This window comes from Gossypium hirsutum, chromosome A12, assembly GCF_007990345.1.
Source record: "Gossypium hirsutum isolate 1008001.06 chromosome A12, Gossypium_hirsutum_v2.1, whole genome shotgun sequence".
Lineage (NCBI taxonomy): Eukaryota > Viridiplantae > Streptophyta > Magnoliopsida > Malvales > Malvaceae > Gossypium > Gossypium hirsutum.
This window is the reverse complement of record NC_053435.1, coordinates 104,447,738-104,472,865: the sequence shown is the minus strand read 5'-3', so window position 1 is coordinate 104,472,865 and position 25,128 is coordinate 104,447,738. Positions and strand designations below refer to the sequence as shown.

The 25,128-nt window shown below is 33.7% G+C and overlaps 3 protein-coding genes across 3 annotated transcripts; all 3 read left to right on the top strand.

The window, feature by feature from the left end:
• Positions 1–4,797: 4,797 nt before the first annotated feature.
• On the top strand, positions 4,798–8,247 carry LOC107936388 (uncharacterized). The gene is made up of 3 exons (XM_016869111.2): positions 4,798–6,056; positions 7,526–7,655; positions 7,726–8,247. The coding sequence occupies exons 1-3, from the start codon at positions 5,319–5,321 to the stop codon at positions 8,106–8,108; spliced, it is 1,251 nt and encodes a 416-aa protein (XP_016724600.1). The 5' UTR covers positions 4,798–5,318; the 3' UTR covers positions 8,109–8,247.
• A 3,447-nt stretch (positions 8,248–11,694) lies between these two features.
• Positions 11,695–18,052, top strand: LOC107936381 (SPX domain-containing membrane protein At4g22990). The gene is made up of 11 exons (XM_016869101.2): positions 11,695–12,036; positions 12,772–12,830; positions 13,289–13,409; positions 14,091–14,402; positions 14,601–14,705; positions 14,812–15,266; positions 15,702–16,003; positions 16,227–16,408; positions 16,699–16,889; positions 17,015–17,148; positions 17,445–18,052. The coding sequence occupies exons 2-11, from the start codon at positions 12,778–12,780 to the stop codon at positions 17,681–17,683; spliced, it is 2,094 nt and encodes a 697-aa protein (XP_016724590.1). The 5' UTR covers positions 11,695–12,036; positions 12,772–12,777; the 3' UTR covers positions 17,684–18,052.
• A 2,662-nt stretch (positions 18,053–20,714) lies between these two features.
• LOC107936394 (protein HOTHEAD) lies at positions 20,715–23,402 on the top strand. Its single transcript, XM_016869120.2, has 6 exons — positions 20,715–21,118; positions 21,246–21,585; positions 21,670–21,971; positions 22,057–22,454; positions 22,527–23,092; positions 23,180–23,402. The coding sequence occupies exons 1-6, from the start codon at positions 21,037–21,039 to the stop codon at positions 23,220–23,222; spliced, it is 1,731 nt and encodes a 576-aa protein (XP_016724609.1). The 5' UTR covers positions 20,715–21,036; the 3' UTR covers positions 23,223–23,402.
• The last annotated feature ends 1,726 nt before the right edge of the window (positions 23,403–25,128 follow it).

The following is a 25,128-nucleotide window of genomic DNA, read 5'->3' as shown; positions in this document are numbered from 1 at the left end:
GATATCACGAGTTGTGATTATTAAATACCTAATGGAAACCATGATGTGTATAAAATTATTATTAGTCCTTTGTGGTAGCCGAATATGGCTTGGCACTAAAGTGATTAAATGTGAACTTCGACGAGGTAAACTACTAAAAGTGTGGTGCTATAAGACTATGGGCTAATACGATACGTGGATTCGTTCCGTAAAGTAAATTATTCAGGTATGCGATATGTACTTATGCATGTTAAATCGATTGGAATTGAATCATGAATGTGAATTGAGAAGCATAGGTAAAAATGCCTATGACATATATGTGAGTAAGGGTAAAACCATCGTAAATTATCGATAAGGATGGGCTATGTGCGGAACCATCTTATAATTGCTAATTTGAAAGGTTGTGTGCGAATTAGTGAGCAATAGGTATATATTAGGTGAATCGTGACCTTTTGGTTCTACTTGAATTAAGTTGTGCAATAAATAATTTATGTATATGACTTATAGTCGAATGGTGAATGGTGAAATGGATATGTGATATTTATGTAAGACTTTTGAACCAAAATGTAAATGATGGTATTCATATGGAGCTTATATTCGAGTGTTGCAAATGACTACTAATGTGATATGTTGAATGAGATGTGTTAATATATGATTAAATATGCATGATATTTGATGTGTATTCGGGCCTAAAGACCCGCAGGCTATATGCTGGAATTATATCTGGGTTAAATCCCACAGGCTTCGTGCTGGTAATATATTCGGGTTAAATTCCGCAGGCTTCGTGCTGTAATAAATCCCGCAGGCTTCGTGCTGGTAATATATCCGGGTTAAATCCCGCAGGCCTAGTGTTGGTATTATATTCGGGCCTTCGTGCCTAGCAGGCTTCGTGCCGATGATGTGTATTCGGGCATTCGTGCCTAGTAGGCTTCGTGCCGATGATGTGTATTCGGGCCTTCGTGCCTAGCAGGCTTCGTGCCAGTGATGCGTATTCGGGTCTTCGTGCCTAGCAGGCGTAATGCCGGTGAAATGATATGTTATGTGAATTCGGTGTTCCTTGTAAGATAAGGGTTTAGCCGAATGTTAAAAATGAAATGATAGTGTATTGTATCATGCTTATATGGCCTAATGGCAAGTATAATCATGTTGGTAAATATGCAATGTGCTTTTATAATCGAATGATAAGTTTGAAATGAATGTGAATGAAATGTTATGCATAAGCTATCAAATGCTAAATGTGAAAATGAGATGAAAGAAAAGTGTTTGAGATGTATAATTATATACGTTCAAATGATGTTAGTACTTAATTGATATGAATATGTTATATGGAACTTGTTGATTTGATTATTCGGGCCTTTGAGCCTAGCAGGCTATAATGCCGATGAAATGATAATTGGGCCTCGAGCCTAGCAGGCGAAATGCCGGTGAGTTGAGAAAAATCTAAGACTAAGGTACCTTGTATTAGATTGACAAATGAATACATTCAATATGTTAAGTGGGCCAGGTACACATTATGTACTCATATGTGAGTTTGATTTGAAGTGAATCATAAGTGTGTAATGTGATACATACGTGAATAAATGTTATAACTATATCTATGATCATGATACACCGGGTCAGGGTGTGAAAGTATGTGAACGTATTTGATTTAATTATGTTATACGAATTCAGATTAAGTGTGATAAGAATGCTGAACGTGCATTATATGTTTGTATGTATTCGGCCAGATGGCAATATACCTAGAATATGGCCTCTTGAGAAATTGAATAATCGAAGTATAATTGCGTTTATTTGTTTGCATCGCTTAAAACTTACTAAGCTTATGAAAGCTTACTCCGTTGTTACATTCCTTTGTTTTATAGATTGTTGGCTCCAGTTACTTGCTCGGGTTGGAATTCGCCGGAGATATTATCACACTGTCGAGCTCACGCTATTGGTGTAAGTAAATCCTAGTATTTCGAGTTTATGACATGTATAGGGTTTTAAATGTTGAGTATGTGATACTATAAGTTAGCCAAAGTTGGTGGCTTGTATTGATAAAGTGTTTTGGCTATGTAAATTGGCTTATGTTGGCTAGTGATGTTTTGGGACTTGTAAGCTCATATATGGGACAAATTACATGTGAAAAGAAAGGTTTTAAATAGATTGAAATTTTTCGGCAGGGTTTTTGTGTGATTGACTGAGTTTAAGTCAGGTAACACCTCGAACCCTTTTCCGGTGAGGGATACGGGCGAGGGGTGTTACACAGTTTGCCCCTTTACTCAAGGAATGGACAATCCTTATACATTAAATCAAATACAAAGCGATCAGATCACATTTTGCCCCTTTACTCAAGGAATGGACAATCCTTATACATTAATCAAATACAAAGCGATATTTCTCTTAAAAATTTCATTCATTTCTACTGTTAAAACTGATTTTTGTACGTCAGCATGTTGCATACGTGACATGCCACGTATAATTATTCGGTTATTCTGTTAATAACGCTAATTTTTAACAATACAAATAGATGAAATTTTTAATAGAAAATACTAATATACTCTTTGAAATTAATGTACATAAATTATTTTAATTTATTTTTGAAATAAAAAAAAGATTAAATATAATTTAATTCTTAGTACACAACCCTTGATGATCCTTTTACTACCATAAATCTAAATATGGGGGACATTAAAAATCTAAAGTTAGGGTAGGTAGAATGGAATGGGTTGCATCGTGACAAAAATGATTACCATGATTTTGATGAAAGGGGGTTTGGAAATTGGAACTGAATCTAATAAAAAATTTTGCTTCAGTTTTACTAAAATCCTCCCGCATTCAGTCATCCTGTCGTTGTTGTTTTAAGTGAAAGAAACAAATTTTAAAGACTTACATGAATAATTTTTTTCTTTAATTGTTAATGGACAAATTTCCTTTTTCGCCAAAATCAAAGGCAGTTCAGCTCATAACACATGGAAATGAGGCGGCAATGTGCATACCTGAAAAAGGAAATGGTGGAATTGGCCGATGGAGTCTCTTTGCTTGTCCCCTACCCTGTTAAGTTCCACATCCCCGATCCAATAAAAAATGGGGGTTCATATTCATAAACCTACATTTATGTTGTTATATCTGTTTTTTCATGATTAGGAAATTAGAAATTAATGCCTTCTTTTTCTTTTTTTTTACTCTTAAGTAGCAAGGTCACTTACAGTTTGTTACTGCTGCAATTAGCTACAAAAAGGGAGAAATTGTACTTTGGGACTCTGGTCTCTTTTTGCAGCTCCCACATGGCATTAGTACGACCGTATGTACTGCTTTTTCTATCATTGTTTTTCTATCATTGTTGAGTTGATTTAAATGATAAGAAATTTATTGTTTAAGTTTTTATTTTATTAAAAAAATTTCCGCAACCAATCCGTATACAACATGTGGAATTATTAATTAAATAAAAATTTAAATTCAATATTAAATTAAATTAATATGTTTCCTTCTCTCTCCTCTACCACGTTTAATCACCTTCATAGTTCACCCCAAAAACCACCTACTGTTGCCTTGCACAGCTCCAGGCCACCACGTCCCTTGCGCCACCAGCATTTAGTCCATGCGCCCCTCCTGTCTTAGGCCCTAGCCGTATGCATCCACTACCCTTTGTTCCAACGTCTGTGCAAGGGAAAATAACACTTGACCACCAAATCACGTCCATACTTCGACTCAATAAAATAATACTGGACCTCAGAATGAATGCATTTAATAAAATAAATGAATAAAATTTAATAGAAGGTATCTTCCAGTGGCCGATTGAAAATTTCAAGGCTTTAAGCTTATCGATAGCAGCAACAACTTTACTCTCCTTTTTTGACACCAGAGTTCAAGCTTTCAGCTTAAGCAGTTAAGCCACTGCTTTGAGATTGAGAGAGGCGCATTTGGATCAATCCAAATTTGAAGGACTCTTCCTTAGCTTCAAAACAAGTGGGCTCGACTCATCCAACGGGTTGTATTGCGCCAGCGGGATCGAGAAAGCATTGACATCGGAGCTCCATTAACAAAATATATAAACTAGAAATGAAATCTTTCAAATTTAAAAGCTCCAACATAAAAGCTGTGATTCTTCTCCAACAAGATAAGGGGTTTTTTTTCATTTCATTGGAATGAAATCAAAAATAGAGACGTGGTGGCCTGTTGGAACTCGGTGGGCAGCTATGGTAGAGAGGGCGGGGGAAGAAGATAATGAAACGTGGGAGAGGAGAGAGAAGAAAACATATTAAAATTTAATTTAATATTATTTAATATTGAATTTAAATTTTTTTATTTAATTAACAATTCCACATGTATATTAAGATGCTTCCTCTCTTTTCTTTTCTTTTATTTGTTTTTAGTTAAAAAAAGATGTTTCCTCTTTAGTTTGCAAGTAGAAAGCCATAATCACTCGGCTCTCACCGTGGGACATGCTTGAAATTAATTGATTACCCTAGCTACTAGGGAATAGAGAACTCATCCCCGCATGCGCCTCAGACAGATATTATTACACCAAATAATTCTGCCTACCTGCTCTGCGGTAATCCTGCTTCTAAGTGGTAATCAACCAATAATAGGTCATTCATAATATAGACTTATTGCAACATAATGGGTTATAGATTAGCATTAACGTCTTCATTATTGAATAAAAATATGGGGCAAAACATTTCTAATTATTTACTATTGATTTTTCTAATATTGTAGACACTCATTATCAGTATTACTGTATTATGATATGTTTAATTACTTTCTTTTAAAAAAAAAGCAATATTACCACAGGTAAAACATTGGCCTTTTAAGCAAGAAAGGTGTGGGCGTGCATGCAGCTGATTCTCTCCTAGAATGCATGGAAGATAACAGCACATCATTTTCAGATTCGTCAAAGGTCAACTACTCGTCTGTCACTCACACCACTCCAAAACAAACCAACACTTCCTTTCATTCTACACAATAAAATTCAAAAACCCAAATATATGAACCATAATAACAACAAAAAACAAGAAGTAGGAGAAGAAGAGGCATCCAAGCTTCTCTAACTCCTAGAGATCTTCACTACCACCTCTCTCTCTCTCTCCTTCCCCCCTATAAATCCCTTTGTCTTCTCTTCTCTTCTTTGTTTCCTTCTTGTGCAAAAAGCTGTTACTCTTTTCTGCTAAAACTTTTATATACTGATGATTCTCAGTCTTATTTTAAATGCTCTCTTATCTCCTTCACGATTCCATCATCATCATGACCACAGCTTCCAGTTGTAACAACTAACTACACACACACTCTCTCTCTCTCTCTCTCTCTCTTTTGAAACCCTGAAATTCTTTTGACCCTGTTTTCTTTTTCTTTTCATAAATATGGCTTTGATCAATTTTCCCACTTATCATATCAAGCTTAGGAAAACGCTTTCACTCGAGAAAAAATCATTGATGCTCAAAGATTACCTGAGAGACGATTTGGGTTCTTGCTCTTCTAGTGGTTTCAAATCGTTTCCACGTCGCCAGTGTTGCACAACCATCAGGTTTCTTCTGGAGGCCGACTTGAAGAAATCTAAACATAATTACTCAAGCGCTACGAAACGGCTTCTTAAAAGAAGTCGTTCGAAGCCGGGTTCGTCGACCACCATTTCAGCTCTGCAAAGAGCTTCAGAATCCGTACTTAAAGCTATCAAGCTGCTGCCTTTTCCGTTCGCCAAGTCATCGCCACCTTCGTCATCGCAAAGCAACAGTTGCAGGAAGCTCTTCAAAAGAGGCTTTTGGAGAAAAAGTACTGACAAAGAAGATCACGGCCATGGTGGTGGTGAGATCAAACGATGGAAATTGTTCAGCGAATTTCTTGAAGAGAAAAATCAACCGTCTTATCAGAATACTATTCCCGGTTACAACACCACCGACACTTGCTCTACTGTTAGGGTGTCTCCGAGCAGGAGCAGTAACAGTTGGGCTGAAAGTGAATTTACAGCTAACAATTTACAGTCTTGGAGTGGTCATCCGGAGAGCTGGACTCAAAACGAAACCGTTTCAAGCAAAACGACTTCACCGGAGGAAAAAAATGTCAGCAATAGAGCAGGCGTAACAGTCGCTGAGGATTCCAAGGTAAATGACAGAGAAAAGCTTCCTTCAATATTTGTTTCCTAACATTAATTAGTCTATCGTCTGCCTGTCTGTTGGTGGCTTCTCTGATTGGTTGTCTCCTTATAATCCATAAATATTTATTTAGTTTGTTAAGGGGATATGATGGGGATTTTCAAGTTTGTTGTGGGGGTCGCAAATTGCATGGATTCCTCACGTGTAGCGAGTGCGTAGTGATTTTTATTTTAATTGGGTAATACTAGGGTACATCTTGTATCAAGGTTTTTATTGTGCACGCGAATGTACTAGGGTACATCATATTATTTTTACATCCTAAAAATTTACCTAGTTGTCATAATTGAGTTGATTTGCATTGGGATTATTATCAGGCGGGCTAAAAAACACAAATTATTTTTGATTAAATAGGTTAGCTGTTGATTGAGTAGTTCGGGAATTTGGTAAGAAAAGAGAATTGACAATTCATTAAAATTATATAAAAGTTCAAATGGTTTGCATGTGGCATGTGGTGGATTGGCATGTCCAAGGATTATTCGGGCCCAGTTGGTTAGGTCTCATTTGTGCATTTCGAGTATTGAGTAAAATTCGGGCCCGATTAAATATGTCTATACTTTTAAATTATCCAAACTAATCTTGCTTTATGACCAAATTAACTGTCCCCCAACCTAACCCATCTAATCTTGAATAAAATTGAGCCATCACAATGAATTGGTAACATCTTTTATGAATAGTACCCAAACTAATCCCCTACAAGTGGAGTTTCAGTTTAGCATTATCTTTCGGAAATATTTTTAGGTTAAAAGTATTTAAGTAAAAGTTAAAATTTTTTTGTTTTTATTTTTGGTTAAAAAAAAGTGTTTTTATAAATTTTTTTTTGTCTTAAAAATATTTTTGAAAAATTTAAAAATATCTTGTTTAGCAATTCTTTTATCTCAAAAATATTTTTTGTCTCAAAAATACTTCCGAGAAACAATGTTAAATTGAGCCTGAACCATGAGAATACATTAGGGTCGGGTTTAAAGGATAGTAATAATTCATTTAGCAAGGATATATCACCCATTTAAATATTTTTGCATATTCATAATTTTATGTTAAATAACAAATATATAGTAAAAAATTTCATTCTGATATCAAATCACTTCATTTGATTTAGTACATAAATATTTGATGCACTCATAGTTTTTTACTTCTATAATCTTAAGTATGTGGGTGAATTGAATTATATGTTTAAATAAAAATGAAGTTAAATAAATTTAGTTTAGTCAATTGATTGTAGTTCAGTTGATACTATTACATTTACAATAATATAAAGAATATAAGTTTGAGTCTGCATTTGAGAGATATGGATAGAAATAGGTATTAAAAGCTTTTGTTATTTTCTCATTTTGGAATGAAATGGAATTAAAGAATAAAGTTGGTTTGATTAATTGCTAGGCTAATACTCACTCAACTGATAATGGAATGAAATGGAACAGGAGGATTGGGCGCCAAACGAAGAAGGAAAGGAACAGTTTAGTCCAGTGTCTGTTCTAGATTGCCCTTTCGATGGCGAAGAAGAAGAAGACAATGGCTCTGCTTTCGAAGATCACTTGGCCCGTGTGGAAGGTACCTTTCCCTTTCTTACATATGAACATAATTTCCTATTAATTAACAATATTTGTGGGTTTGACAACAGTAACCAAACAAAAGCTGATGCAAAAGATCAGAAGGTTCGAGAGGCTGGCTCAGCTAGAGCCTGTGGAGTTGGACAAACGAATCGCAATGGCAGAGCTTGAAGATGAGTTCCCCAATGAATTGTTGGATTACTATTATAATAAACCAGAAACCAACCATCAGAAACTATTTAAGCTATTGAAACCCCAAATCCCATCCAACAGTTTCAGTTCATTGTCAGTGAATGCTAAAAGGGTTGTTATTGAAATGGGGACGGAAGATTTTGGGAAGAATGAGAATTGGATGAAGTTGACCCAAGGAAAGGAAGAGGTTGGATCAGCGGTTGAACTTGCGCTTTTCAGTTCGCTGTTGGATGACTTCTTAATTGATCTCCTTTCACATTAATTTCTTCAATCATTTTATGTTTTGCGACTGGGGGTTTCTATTTTGTACATTATTTTTATGCTCTAATTCTAATCTTAGCTGTTGCTAAAGATTTAGTGTTTCTACTCTAAATTTTTATTTCCATAATGTTTTTAGTTAATCCATGTTGATAATCCTATCAATTGTTATGATTAAAGTGATGATATGGATTTTTTTCTATTAGTTTAGGCATTTAATTCACATGGTTTTTTAATATAATATAGAAGTGTTTATTGGATTGGGTTTGGGTTGGGATATTAACATATTTTATGCTTTTTTCAAGCTCGGCTCAACTCAAATATGACTTTAAAATTTCGGCCGAATTACTCATATTTGTAAAAAATTAGCCCAAGCCCATTTTAGGGCCCACCTATATTATTTTTAATTTTTTTAAAAAAATTATATTATGTTATTTAAGTATTTAAGAATTTTTTATATTTTTTATATAATCATTTTAACATTATTTTAATGTTTACATTAGAGTAGTATTATATATTTAGTATAAGTTTATTTTTTTAATGTGTTCTAAATTACATAATATATAAAAATAATATAATATAAAGTATTATAAACTTAAAAATGGACCAAGCTTGAGGCTTGAATGTTCAAGCCCAAGCCCGGCCCATATTTTAAATGGGTCTAATTTTTTTGCCGAAGCCCATTTTTTAGGCCTAATATTTTGAACAGGCATTCGGGCCTGGGTGAGTAACCTAACGGTTTAATACGATATCTATTTTTACTCATAACCCTCTTAATCTCATAAATTGAAAGAGAAACATGTTCAAATCTATGTCTTCATAATTGTCGTAAAAGTAACAATACCAACTGAGCTGATACTCAACCGTCACATGTAAATTTATTATTGATTGAATATGATTAATTAGATTTCCATGTGACCCTAATTGTATCACCAAATATAATATATTATATATAATCACTGTAATAACAGCTACTAGCTACTAATAGTATTATCAATTTCATGCCTCAACAAATCGATGTTATAAATTTGAATCTACAAATAATATTATTAAAGTAGATGATCAAATTATGCTACATTGAAACTATGAGATTAAATCTCAAATATCAACACGGTGGAGAGACTAGAACAAGAATTAAACCATTTTTCTTACAAATTGCAACGACGTGCATCCGATTTCACTACTGTTTTCCCGGGCAGTGCCAGCTAGAATATAATAATAATAATCTCATTGTCTTGATCATCGTAACGACATAAAATGGTAATAGTTGGTGAAATAATTAAACCACAAGGACAGTCCCTGTCACTGAACCCACAACCTTAATTCGATCTTTGATGAAGACACAGACAATGACCCGAACAAACCCCATGGCTGCGGATCTAATGTAAAATTGGTCAAATATTGTTAGGATTGAATGTCGGTCGACTCTAACATTAAAAACAAGTAAAACGTGAATGCCAGGAAATAGGCTTGAAGCCTGCCAGTATTGAGTGTTTTGTTTTCTTCTGGTCAAAGCCTCATTGGAAGTTTATGGTTCGATAAAATAAATGTATCACTGTCATTTCAATTACTCAATCATCATGTCGATTTAATGTTTTTATGTATTATTTAAAAAGAAAACCCAAATTAAAGATATTAACGGAGAACAAAAAAGAAATACTGGGAAATAGGTTAAGCGAATAATTGTTTGCCAGGTGGCAGAAAAAGTCTATGTTCACTACAGTAATACAACCGGGCCAATTTAAAAAAGTGAACATTAACAGATCTCTTTTCTGAATGACAGCAAAGCAAATCACAGTTACCATGTATAATCTGAGCTGTAAAGCCAAATGCCATGTGATGTCACGTGGCACAAAGGGGTGAAGACCTCTTCGGTCTTTTAGAACAAAAATGAAATTAAAACGTTTAGATTCGGCTTTATAATGTTGTTTTACATAAGGTGTTTTCACATAGATTAAATTTTCTTGGATAAAATGTATTTACATAATATAAATAACCAAACAACCCTTATAAAAATTATGTTTCAAAAAGGACATGACCAAATAATAAAATAAAATTAAAACATCAAAATAAAACATATACATCTAAGTAAATCAAATAGTAGAGATAAATTTATTTTTTAATAAAGTCTAATATATGTTAAATTATTTAATTATGAATATTGAATATAGATAAATTCAATCTTTAAATCTAAAAAATTTAATTCTTTTAAATGGATAAATTTAAATTGTGAGCGTTCAATCGAATCGAATGAAACAATTTTAAGTTAATTGAGTTCACAGGTCCTGTTTTATCATCCCAATTCAATTTGAATTTTTTTCGAATCGAGTAGAGTGAAATGAAATTTGAGTCGAGTCGAATTGAGTAAAATTGTTTATGTTAAATTAAAAAAATTAAACATGTCAAATAGAAATATTGTTAAAATATAACTAATTCCATATTAGAATACATAAATTTGGAACCATGCATATTTGAAAAAAAATTCAAAGCAAAATAATAATAATAAGATACTTGCTATGATAAACTTGAATCGTTAATTAGGCTCCAAATTTATTATTTTAGGAAATTTTTAAAAGCTTAACTTTTTATATATATATTTTAGAATTATTTCTTTTTTTTTTAAATATAAAATTTGAAATTTTTATAAATAACTTGAATTTTGAAAATTATTTTGATTTTTTTATAATTTTTGTTGAGAAATATCAATTTGCTTATTTTCAAAGTTGATAGGGACAAAAAAAGTATTTACACCAATTTGTTATTCGAATTGTGAAATTCAACTCGACTCAAGTTATTCGAGTTCAATCGAATAAATCGAATAACTCAAAATTCGAATTCTTTTTCAATTTTTTCGAATCGAATCGAATTTTACTCATCCCTAACCCTTCAAAACCAATAATAATGATTTTATAATATATTTAATTTTATTCTTTTAAATAATATTATTGAAGATAATATAAAATATAATAGATTAAATTGATTTCAAAATACTATTAAAATTGAATGAATTGTTTACTATAATTATTTTAATTCTAATAAATATTTATTCCCTTTACAAATAAAAAAAATAAACAATAAATATAGTGGTAATAGTTTTAGTTTTTACAAAAATTTTCAGCCCACGGTAATTTTGTTTTCTTACTCTCTTTTTAATTTTATTTTATTTATTTAAAAAAATCTTTATTAAAGAATAAATAAATTTTTGTTATTCATTTTTACTATTAAAATTCAGCATGATTGATTAAATAACCTGATTGACCAAATTTTTATAATAAAAATAAATTAAATTTAAAAAAATATTTATTTTTTGATTTATCATAAATTTATGATTTGTCAACCCGTTTAGTGTGGATAATATGTTGACAGTATTGTCGTTAGATGTGAGATCTAAGTTTCAGCATGTGAAACAAAATCCATATAAGACATAAGACATTCCCTCTCTCTCCATTCCCCACCAATAACAATAACAATATATAAATAAAATAATAAGCTCAACAATTCTTGTTCTTCCCCAACGCGGGTTAGATAACCTTTGGATCAGGGAAAAAAACTAATACATATTAAAAAGGATTTATTTTCTTATTTAAAATTTTAAACGGAATTTAATGTGTCCCTAATGTCACATAAAATAAATCTTTCTCTTCAACCATGTTTTTAAAAAATTCACATTTTTCTCTTTTTTTTTTCCCTTTAATTACACAAATTAATTTGTCAAAATCCACATGATTTGATAGAAAAAACATCGGCTTTTCGAAATTAAAAAAAAATAAAAATACCTCTCTGTTTGTTATTCATCTCTCTCCTCCGACTCCTCTATCGATCTATATCTTTATTATTTTCCTTCTTAAATTGCATTTTTCCTTTTCTGTTTCTTTTTTTTTTGTGTAGTTCTTCTTCGTTGATGGTAAATCGTTTTTGATTTGTTTTCTCAGGTAATGCTTTTCTTTCTTATTTTTCTTGTTAATTTCCTTTTTTTTTAATTTTTTCTAGCTCTGTTTTGTTGCTTAGAAAACAACCAATATAGCACAAGATTAAGAAACAATTGAAACAAAGTAAAATTTATTCTCACCTTTTATTCAGTTTCGCATCATTGCATTTTGTCACCATACAATTTCGAGTTTTTAAGATTTCGTCTTTGTTTTTCTTGAGGTTTCTTGGTAACCAACCAGTAATCATTAGGAATCTCTAGAATTTGCAACCGTTGTAATTTCATTCAATGATTTTAACATTGGCATTAACATGTATATTTTCTTTTCTCAAATAACCGTTAGAAGATTTCTTTTGTTAACTGTTGCATTTTGAAAACTCGCTGTTTCAACTCAGTGATGATAAAGCTGCCTTTAGGTAAATTGATTAACATTTTGTCTTTTAGTCAGCAATAAGTAATAACCAGAAACAAATGATTTCAATGACCAATTCAATTAGGGTGGCTTTTCCGTTCTTGTTTGATACAGTGGTAGTTCAAATATATTCTGTTCTCTTAATACGTAACCGAAATTTCTATTTGATTATGGAAGCTAGTTAATATTTAAATGTCGCTTTAATCTGTCTTGCTTCTAGTTTCAAACTTTTTCTCCAGTTGTCTACTTTATAATGCTAAGAATGCTTAGTTTTATAATTTTTTCTTGCAGCATTCTGTTAATATAATTTACTTCATTTATTTGCAGAGAGATATGGTTGCCTTTGGGAAGAAGTTGAAGGCAAGACAAATTCAGGAATGGCAAGGGTATGTTTGATATATTCTTGTTATTTTTTATGTATTGCTCTTAGACCATTTCCTATGTATTTTTTTGTTCAAAATTTTTCCGTATTATTTTTTGCTATGGTTTCCTATGTTTGATATAATATTTTTGCTCTTAGACAAATTCATTCTGTACTATTTTTTGTTCAAAATTTTTCTGCTGTATTAACACTATGTTTTTTGCTTGTGCAACATGGTGCTAGTTGTTTCGATAGAAAAAAAAGAACACGGTGCTAGTTGTAATTTAATATATCTTATTATGACATCTTTCAATGTGGTTACAACTATCGTTACCTTCTCTGATAGTTGACGGTGCTTGGTTTGCTACTGTCAGTCTTATGTGAGCATGAAATATTTACATGTGGTAGTTTTGCATGTTAACAAACTTGAATGTTTTTAGCAGCGAGGCAAGATCATATGGTCATATTTTAATTCTTCTTCAGGTATTACATAAACTACAAGTTAATGAAGAAGAAAGTCAAACAGTATGCTCATCAAATTGAAGTTGGGACACTAGAACGTCGACATGTTCTCAAAGACTTCTCGAGAATGCTGGATAATCAGGTATGTTGAGAAATGAACTTAAGATTATCCGCATGTACTTATTCATGGAATACAGAGACCAAAAGCTTGAATAGCTGGGTCTCCATTATAAACATACTGGCATTATGTTTTTGGTCCTTTTGAAATTTGTTTTCATTCTCCTTATCCTAAGTTAAGATTTTCTTTAGCGTCACTCCTTTTCCCATTATTATTTTTTCACATTTATGGATTATTAAAGGGGAAAAGAGTAGGAACAAAAGCATGGGGGTAGAATATAAGTACTTTTATTGGAGTTTCTTTAATTTATCCTTTATTCTATCTATTGTGTTTTGCTTGCTTGCTGTGTCGCATTTTAATGCCTCTTTTAGCTGGTAAAAATTTCTTTAAAATGCTCCAATGAAATATGTCATGACTCTGTGGAAGTAGAATGCCCTCATATAAAGATTTAATCTTAAAAGAAAGTTTGCAAATGATTATAAATTAATGTTAGTCTATACTAGATTTAGGCACATTTTACCACTTCAATAACCCTTGTTGTTTAAGAACGTTTTGTTGTTTTCATAGTTGTTTTTTACATTTTACTTGCCCACTCCCTGGTCAATGCGGGTACAGTAAGAGTTCTTGCGCAGCTCACTACTATGAGAGAGCATTATGAAAATGTCTTTTCTCAAGGTTGAATCTGATGTTTTTCATACTTTACAGATTGAGAAGATTGTCCTTTTTCTACTGGAGCAACAAGGCCTACTAGCAAGCAAGTTAGAAAAGCTTAGAGAACAGCATGATGCTCTTGAGCAGCAGCCAGAAATATCCCAAATAACTGAATTAAGAGAAGGTTATAGAGTAGTGGGATACGATCTTTTGAAGCTTCTCTATTTTGTTGAAATGAATGCTATTGGTCTACGAAAGATATTGAAAAAGTTCGATAAACGCTTTCGCTATAGATTCACTGATTACTATGTCAAAAGTCGCGCTAATCATCCTTACTCTCAGCTGCAGCAAGTGTTCAAGCATGTGGTAATGTGTCAAACTCAGATATGCTTTGCCTTTCTTTTAGTGGGTTCTATTTCTATCTTTAATTATGCTTGTAAATGGGGCTTTAATATCCAGGTCTTGCTCATTTCTAGATGAGATTGTGAATACGGAAAAGCAGGGTATGCAAAAGTAGTTCTAGCCAGTACCCGTAAGCTTATTTTCCAGTTGTATGATTTCCAGGGTTTAGGTGCTGTTGTTGGAGCAGTATCTCGTAATCTTCATGAACTTCAGGACTGTCAAGGAAGCTACTTATCAATCTATGATCCGCCTGCCCTTCCTCTCCAGGTTTCTCCTATACATACTTGTGATCATTTTTCATCTGATTTGTTCTGCCAAATTGTTGTATGATAATAAGGATATGGTTATGCTATTTTACTTGGATCATCTGCAGGATCCCGTGGTTGATTCAATAAAAGCGGCTGTGGATAGGTTAACTCACTCAACAAACTTCCTAAACTTTATGGCACAACATGCTCTGATCATGCAAGAAGAGCTACCTGCTCCCGCTGAGGAACAAATTGATGAAGAGAGATACCATTATGTGTCACTCCTCTTGAACTTAGCCAACACATTCCTTTATATGGTCAATACATATATTATTGTCCCTACTGCAGATAACTACTCCATGAGCCTTGGAGCTGCTGCAACAGTTTGTGGTATTGTTATTGGGGCAATGGCTGTTGCACAGGTGTTTTCTTCAGTGTACTTTAGTGCATGGTCTAACAGATCATACTTCAGACCTCTTGTATTTAGCAGTATTGTCCTTTTTGTGGGAAATGCTATGTATGCATTGGCTTATGATCTGAACTCATTAACAATGCTTCTACTCGGTCGGCTTTTTTGTGGGTAAGTGATCTTCTTTTCATTCTTTTCTTACTGTCACAGCTCAGAGTACCTGAGTGATTGAGACAGTATGATCGGTTTTGTTCTTTTGGGTACTTTGCCAATACACCATATGGCTGTTAGTGGCATTGTCATTGTTGAGACATAATGAAAGCTCGCTATAGTCAGTGTTGGCTGAAGTACGGTATAACCTCTTAGTGAATAATGTCTCTATGCTGCCATTCAGAAATTCCTCGTATTGGATCAGTTATTATTTTTATTATATGTATGGCAAACCTGAGCTTATTGGTATTATAAGTAGGGAGAGGATTAGAGATTAAATATGGTTTTAGGACCCAAATTGAACTTACCAATGAATATTATCTTTAAGATAATAGTAGCTATGTTTCTTTTTTACTTTTACCATGTAGCTTTAAAAAATTAATCTTGTCATTGCAGATTTGGTTCTGCTAGAGCTGTTAACCGCCGGTATATCAGTGATTGTGTACCACTAAAAATCCGAATGCAGGCATCTGCTGGATTTGTTAGTGCCAGTGCTTTGGGAATGGCATGCGGTCCTGCTCTTGCTGGCATACTTCAGATAAATTTCAAGATTTACAAATTGACATTTAATGCAATGACTTTGCCAGGATGGGTTATGGCTGTTGCTTGGCTTGTATATCTGATATGGCTGTGGTTCTCATTTAAAGAACCATCTCGCGATGTTGAAGAGAACAATTCTCCTCATGCATCGGATTCTGGTTTGTTTTCTTATATCAATCATCTTTTGGCTTGATAGGGTTATGCTATTATGTTTTATCACCTGATCAAAAGGTGTTTCCATCTGTTTAAATTAAAACCCAATAATTGGTTTTGGAGCTCTACCTTTTAAATTTTTCCACTGAGATTGTTTTATTTGGTAACGTGGCATCTTATGCAATGCATTAAAATTATTGACATGCATGTTTCACCATGTAAATACAGAAACGGCTGAAAAGAATACACTTGAGAAAGGTCTGAAACAACCATTGCTGATTACTTCAGAAGAGCAGCAAGAGGATGATGAAGATGCAGAGGCTGATGGAAGTGAAGAAGTCTCTCAGGAATCTCGTCGACCAGCTACATCAATTGCATCAGCTTATAGACTACTTACACCCTCAGTCAAGGTATATGGTTTAATCAAATGCTGGCTTGAGTTTCAAAAGTTCTACCGATTAATTGAGTGTGCATGTTAAGCCATTTGCAATATGAAAGTAGTAAGCATGCTTAAATGAGGAAAAGTAGACATGTAAGATGTTTACGTTTATCAACTTGTTGTAGTTGTGTATAAGTTTAGCCAAATAAAATGAGCTTAGTTGTTTCGAAATTTTAAGAATAGATCTAATACATAACTACATAGCTTAATTATTTACAATATTTGAATGTTCTCTGACCTGAGTTCTAATAATATCATCAGGTTCAGTTGCTGATATATTTCATGCTCAAGTATGCAATGGAAATTTTACTCTCGGAGTCTAGTGTCGTCACTACATACTACTTCAGCTGGTCGACAAGCACAGTTGCTGTATTTCTTGCATGTCTTGGCTTAACAGTTCTTCCAGTAAACATTGTTGTTGGGAGCTACATTAGCAACATGTTTGAAGACAGGTATTTTTAAAAAGCCTGTGCTCTTTCAATTTATTTATCTAACATAACTTGGTATATTCGTATTTTTGTCGATCTTGAGCTCTAGAATTGCTTGTCTAATATCCATTTTCATTGGTTTATTGTAGGCAAATTTTGTTGGCATCTGAAATTATGGTTTGCGTAGGCATACTGCTAAGCTTCCATGTAATAATACCATACTCCGTACCCCAGTATGTATGTTCAGGGCTCATCATGTTTGTTTCTGCTGAAGTACTTGAAGGTAGGTATTATTTTTGTTGTTTTATATATGACATGGCATGATGTTGGCATATTTGAAATGCTGCTCCGCCATAGCTGTATCTCAAGTTGAAGCAACTTATTTATTAGAACCGAAGATAAGCCATCCTAAACTAGCGTGCCTTCCCTCTTTACATGAAAAATTGGGAACGTCTGTTTAGTTACATTTCACCCTTTTGTTCGAAGGAAACAGTCTGTTCATATTCACACTAGAATACAGCCGAGTGTGTCTTTTGTTGAATGGGGCTTTGTTGTTCAAAATTTTCTTGACCTTTGCAGGTGTCAACTTGTCACTGCTATCTCGGGTTATGTCATCTAGGCTGTCACGTGGAACCTACAATGGGGGACTACTTTCGACAGAAGCTGGGACTATTGCTCGAGTGATTGCAGATGCCACAATAACAATGGCTGGCTTCTTAGGTCAGAGTCAGCTTTTGAATATCACTCTACTTCCTTCACTACTGATATGCGTCATCTCTATTGCTGCTACATGCTTTACCTACAACTCTCTGTATTGATCTACTCTATAACAAGAAGAAGAAAAATCAGTATCTCCTTCACAATTCAATCATGATCCTTTACAGGTTTTACCTGTTCAAAAGTTGTTTTCATCATCATCATCATCATTATTATATCTTATCAATGCTGTGTATTGTGACTCACTCAGGGCATTGATTATCTCTGTAATTGTAGCTTTGATAAAATTTTGGTTCCATTCAATTGAGGGCTCAAATAGAGCCGAAAAGTTCTAGACCTATAGAATGCTTCCACTTCTTTTGCTTATAGTTTATTTTTATCCCGGCACGATAGATGAACTTTACATATAGGTATGTGTACAAAACGAATATGTTCAATTTTTCTTCTAGATTTTTCCAAATGTTTTAATATCATATATCTTCTGTATCCACACCATCTGTTTCTGGAGCATATAAATGATCTCAAATATAGTCTCATTCTTTAATAGTTTATTACTTAAAATAGTGACTTAAAACCTCGAGCACTAGTAACGATGTTGGTGAGATTTGGGTAGAAAGTAGCATGTAGCTATAGCATTATGCGGTTACTTTTAATTAGCTCCCATTTATCTCTAGCTGGGATTTAATTAGTTACGGCTCAAATGGTCATATATATATTTTGTTTGAAAATTCGGTACCACTTTACTGACTACAAATGACTAATCTTAGTAGCAGTGACTAAGCCTACATGAATACCAATTAAAATGCTACCTCATCCTCATGCATTATTCACTTGATGAATAAATTATTGTACAAGCGCTTAGGGCTCCTTCGGTCCATTGCCTCAACTACTATACAAGGCAAGGCTTGGAAGCAAGCTAAGCACTTGTCGGCGACAACTAGGCTCATGAATTCTTCGTATTTTATACATAATCACTACATTTTAAAGTTTCACAATTTCATAAATAAACAAATTAATATTTTATTTATAAATACTTATAGGAAAAAAAGCATTAATAAATCAATTGGTGAAAATTTTAAATTGCACCGATCATATATGAAATATATACACTCAAGTAACTACTTTTCTTGGCCTTAAATCTATTAGGACACTTATATAACAAGCACGCCCAACTGCCCTCTCTACCTACTTGTCCGTACAATGTCTAGGTCCATATATAACAAGAAAATAAATTCTGGTAGACACGGAAGAACTATATCATATATTTTAGGGGAAGGGTTAATTCTACCAAACACCCTCAAATTTTTTTTGAATTTTAAATTAGTCTCAAACTTCAAAACATTTTAATTGAATCTTAAAAGTATTAAGATTTGTTTCTTATTACTTTTGAAAAGTGTTTTTGAAATCATAAACAATACTGAATAAACAACTTTTGAACTTAAATTAAAATTACTTACAAATATTTAAAACTTATATTACATATATTAAAATATTAATAACGAGTTATAATAAATTTTTTTATATTTTTATTAAAAGATCATAATATTAACAAATTTGAATAATACTCAAATGCATAATATTAAAAATAAGATATTTTATTTTTCAAAAACACTTTTGGCAGTAATACTGAACACTTAAATTTAAACTAAACTTTTTAAAAACACTTTTCATAAGTATTTTTTTAGAGCATTTTTCAAAAGCACTTTTCAAAAACAATGAGAAATTAACTCTTAGTTAGTATTGTATCAATTAGATTCTCTCATCAAAGCTTAGCTATTAGCTTCGGCATAATACCAACTCAAATATGACATGAAGCATATTTAAAATACATTGATTAAATTATAAACACATATGTGTATCTATTGCATTGACAGCTTGGTTTCACTTTTTTAACGTGTTATGCCAAAGTTGTCCATGCAATAGGTACAAAATTGTTTACAATTTAATTTACGTGTTTTTTGTTATGTCCAAATTTGCAAGCAAAAACCAAACAATGTCAACTACTTTAAGTACTGGTGAAGAACTAAGCAGAAAAAAATAAACACTTGGTATGTTTACATAGTTCATTTCCCCTATGATTTTATCCATAGAGATAATTCACTATCTTAACATCTCTCACAAGAGAGTACAAGCACTAACGCTTACCAGATTAGCAACCTCACTTTTGCACCTAATATACTCTAAGTTTTTCCCCTGAAAACTTAATAAAAAATAGTGACTCGCTTGATTACTTAGTACTTTGAAAAACAAGTTCTAAATAACAAAATAAGTGCTAAAATTTTCCACACACTTTACCTACACAAGCCTTTCAATATATAAAAGTTTTAGGCTTTTAAGATAAAAGGTAAATTACAATCATTCTTCCCATCAAAATAACAAAAAAATCAGTAAGGATAATATATTCATATGACCAAGATAAGTCTTCAAATTTTCAGGATATGCTACCAAATTACTTGTTCCAATCCAATCTTCTCAAACTGGGGAAGCCAATTTGCTTAATTATGTTCCTATAACGTGTTTAGATATTATAGAAGGATTTGCACATGTCCAAAATATCAGCAAATATCATAGCCCAACGATTTTGTTACAAGAAATTACCTATTTCATATATGGCAAGTTATGAGGTTGAGCAGTACTAGAATCAATGGACACTATTGTGGCATCTTCAAAAATGCCTCAATAGTTTTTTTTTCTGATACAATATTTGGGGTGGGGGATGGGGGTATCATGGTTTGAATCCGTGCCAAACGAGTGTCTAACAAGAACTTTAATTACCTCTCTGCACAAGTCAAGATGTGTACTATTGAATTAAAATTTTAAGTTTTATATATACATTTGAACTATAATCAACAATTTAAAATATATTTTATGTCATATCCGAACTAGCATTTAAGACCAAAATTGATACAATATTGATATTTTGAAGACTCAATTAGAAGGCTTTAAGGTTCATGGACCAATTTGGAATCCGGACAATACTTTGAGAAGATTAGTGAAAAAAACCCTAAAAAAGTAGATTTGAAAATCACCCCTCTTCGACTTTTGTTGAGTATCCGAAGTTTCACTGTCCTAGGCCATAGCCTTCTCTTTTTCCGGGTAAAAAAAATAGTTAAACTTAACTCTGGGTGGATCTCCTGCAAATATGTTTGCTCCATCGAAATCACATATTGTGCATTTTCTTGAACATTTCCTTAAGCTTTTGCCTACAAGATTGGACATTCTTCACCTTGGTTTTGGCTTTTATGACCGATAAACACAATCAAGAATCTTTGTTCCCATAACCTATCTCCGTAGACATTGTTGCTGGATTGCCCTTCAACATTTTTTTCTCTTTGTTTTATGTAGTCTATAAGAGGCAAGACCAGGTTTTGCACTTTGTTGGTATACATGCATAGGAGTATATATATATATCACAAGCATTTGTTAACAATTTGTGTGGTATCATTTTGAGACAATGAGTCTTGGATGGTGGAGACTTGTTTACGCTGCCTTTGCTGGATTTCTCCTCTTTCATGGCTTTTCTACCTCTGAAAACGGTACTATTTATTTGTTATACCTGAAATCTTAACATGAAGTTTATTTTTTAGTATAAAAAACAATTATTTTTATGCAAAAACGTCGTGAGGTCCTAAACTATATATGAATATATCTGCATCCCAACAGCCCCAAACTACTCCTTCATGCACAATGCAACATCAGCACCATTCTTGTCTTATTACGACTACATAGTTGTTGGTGGTGGCACCGCTGGCTGCCCCTTAGCTGCCACATTATCTCACCGTGCCAACGTCTTGCTCCTTGAACGAGGTGGCTCCCCTTATGGTGACCCCAACATCACTAAATTGGTTAATTTCGGTGCTTCCCTCTCCGACCTTTCCCCGTGGTCCCCGTCACAGCGGTTTATCTCCACGGACGGCGTAATTAATTCACGAGCATGCGTCTTGGGCGGCGGAAGCTGTCTGAATGCGGGGTTTTATACACGCGCTTCTCCTGAATATATCAGGTACCAAGTTTGCATCATATGCTCATGATATAATTTTTCATATATATGTGTGTATATGTATATTTGTTATGTTGTTATTTTTAGGCAAGCGGGGTGGGATGGAAGACTAGTGAATCAATCATACGAGTGGGTTGAAAAATTAGTGGCATTTGAGCCACATTTGGGGCATTGGCAATCGGCTGTGAGGAACGGTTTGTTAGAGGTTGGGGTGGTGCCATTCAATGGGTTCACCTTTGACCATATTAATGGGACCAAAGTTGGTGGGACAATATTTGATGAACAAGGGAACAGGCACACAGCTGCTGACTTGTTGGAGTATGCCAACCCTCGAGGTCTCACCGTCCTTTTGTATGCTACTGTGGAAAAAATCTTGTTTAGATTTAGAGGTACATTATCTAATAACACAGCTCAAATGGTCAAATTCTATATTTATCATACTACCAAACCATTATGTCCCATTTCAAATAACAGGGAGAAGAAGCAGACCAGAGGCATATGGTGTGATTTTCAGAGATGGATCAGGGATTGAACATAGAGCATATCTTAAATATGGGTTTAAAAACGAAATCATTATATCTGCGGGAGCATTGGGAAGCCCACAGCTGTTGATGCTGAGTGGAGTAGGACCGGTTGCTCATCTTAGATCTCACAATATCCCAGTGGTGTTAGACCAACCCTTGGTTGGCCAAGGCATGTGTGATAACCCCATGAACGCCGTTTTTGTCCCGTCTCCTATTCCGGTTGAGGTTTCACTTATCGAAGTCGTTGGTATCACACATTTTGGGAGCTACATTGAAGCTGCAAGTGGTGAAACCTTTAGTGCTTCTGTTACTACTACTTCAAGAAACTATGGCATGTTCTCACCTAAGGTATAATAAGTTTTGGATGCTATTCATTTAAGCTTAGAAGATTGAACTTTACCCTACAATTTTACTATGCAGATTGGTCAGCTATCTACGGTGCCACCTAAACAAAGGACCCCAGAAGCCATTGCCAGAGCTGTTGAATACTTGGATAATCTTGACCAGGCAGCTTTACAAGGTGGATTCATCTTGGAAAAAATTATGGGTCCGATCTCAACAGGCCATTTGGAGCTCCAAACCCGTAACCCAGACGATAACCCATCCGTCACCTTCAATTATTTCCAGCATCCACTAGACTTGCAAAGATGTGTTCAAGGGATTCAAACCATAGGGAAAATCGTTGAATCCGAGTCATTCTCTAAATTCAGATATGATTACATGTCTTGGCCAGGACTCGTTAACATGACAGAACATTCCCCAATAAACTTGCTGCCTAGACATTACAACTCCTCAATCCCACTTGAAACGTTCTGCAGAGACACTGTGATGACTATATGGCACTATCATGGTGGCTGCCAAGTTAGCAGGGTTGTTGACCCCGATTATAAGGTACTTGGTGTCGAAGCTCTAAGGGTTATCGACGGTTCCACTTTCAACTCTTCGCCTGGGACTAATCCTCAGGCCACTGTCATGATGCTTGGAAGGTAGTACATAAATTAATCACTAGCAAAATTATTCATTTTATGTTGGGTTTTTTAAAATTGACATTTTAGTTTGATTTGATGATGCAGGTACATGGGTGTGAAGATATTAAGAGAGAGACTAGGCAATTAAGAATCCTCATGATTCGTTATGGTTGATTTTTATTTCTTTTGATCAAGACATGATGGATGGATGGATGTTCTTGACTTGTCATTACGTATTGAGTGGTCCAGAATTTGAAGTCTTTTAAGTTAATACATTTGTCCAAGAGTTGCATTAATGGATGTTTGACATTGAAAAATGTTATGTTTATTTTGTTGTTCAATTGTTTTTGCCTTTCATGATAAATCTGGTTCAGTGATCGAACAATAATTCAAACACATATGAAAAATCAAAATGCTATAAGAAACTAAACAAAATTAAATGCATGCAGTACTAAAAATATTTTTATAATTTTATCTCCATACCTACACAAAGTTATGGGTCAAACACAAAATGACTAAGGTTAAATGTTGGCATTAGTCCTTTTACTTTATGAAAACTGTGAATTTAATCTATGTACTTTAATTTAATTAAATTTGGTCTATATATTTTTCGAATTTTGAAATTTTAGTCTTGGCGTAAACAATAGTATTTAGGTCTATTTGGTTAAATTTAATTACTAGTCATGTGTTATGCGTAGATTTGGTCCATATTCTCGGATTGGATTATTCCAAGTTTCGATACTTTTCAAATTTTGAAAATTCCAGTCTTGATGCAAATAAAAGTCATTAATCCATTAATTAGAGTTTTAGTAAGTACTATGTGTAAATAACAAACTAACATGACATTATACATAAGATAATGTGCTTGCCGCATCAAATTTTAAAAATAACAGAGCTTTAACGTAATTAATTTTGACGGTTATTGTTTGGAGAAGACTGAAATTTTAAAATTTGAAAAAGTATTGAAAAAGTATAGGGACAAATAGTAGAATTCAACCAAAAAAAATTAATGTAAGGAAGACATATACTAGTATGGGTCCAGTTTTTAATAGCACCTAGATAATATTGGGAAAAGCTAGGCATCTTCCCTTCTTTACGCTGGTTTCTCCCTCTTCCTCTATTCAAAAGAATTTTGACAGCATTCATAGGTCAAAATCATGCAAAGCGTAGAATCTGTCAAAGAGGCCCCTTTTTTTTCCATGTAAAAAGAGCCTTTTGCGTAGAAAGCAGGCACCAAAGGAAAAAGATATCCTCAGCATATGCTATATCCTATATGTGCCTTAAACAACTTATCCACCATTGGTGCATGTAGTTTTAAGCCCTACTTGTGCCACAAAATCAATAAATTGATCATCACTAAGTCCTGAACTGGTTGCAGGGCTTCTCTGCATTGGCAGGTAGATGATAACTCCACATCATGTAGTTAACCTGCCAAAGGAGAGTTGCCCTTTAACTGATTCAACTTAATAAATCATCCATGTATATAGCCCCTTTTGCTTGTAGCTCATTCAAAAAGGTAAGATATCTTCATTTTTCTCTGTGGCTTTTGCATCATGTTGCACACATTGTGTTAATTATAGCTTTTTTGCAATAATGCCTTTTTTTGGGTGGTAAGAGAAACTGTATTGTGTCATAGTTGGTAAAACTGTTATGGCTCACAGTATCCTTGATTCTGGTTTTGTTGGAAGTTGGGGCAATCAATGCCCTGGTTTCACATTTGTTACAGTAGGGCCTGACATAATTAGTCAGCTTCTTACATATGAACTCTTAACTTTCTATCTTGGAAAAATGGAGTGTGAATATATTTGAACTCTAAGCACATTATTTGAACCCAGCTGTAAATCTTCCCTAACAAAGTGGTGCAAATTATTGAGAATTCACCCAAGATGTTGGGCACGGAGTCACAAGTTATCTAATAATCAACCAGTCCATTACTACTGTTCTACAAAGGATATCTTCTGACCACATCGTAATTATTACCGTCCATCATAACCAATCTTGGTATAGTTTTCACATTGTTATTACAATTTCTTTTTGCTTAAACTACATCCTGT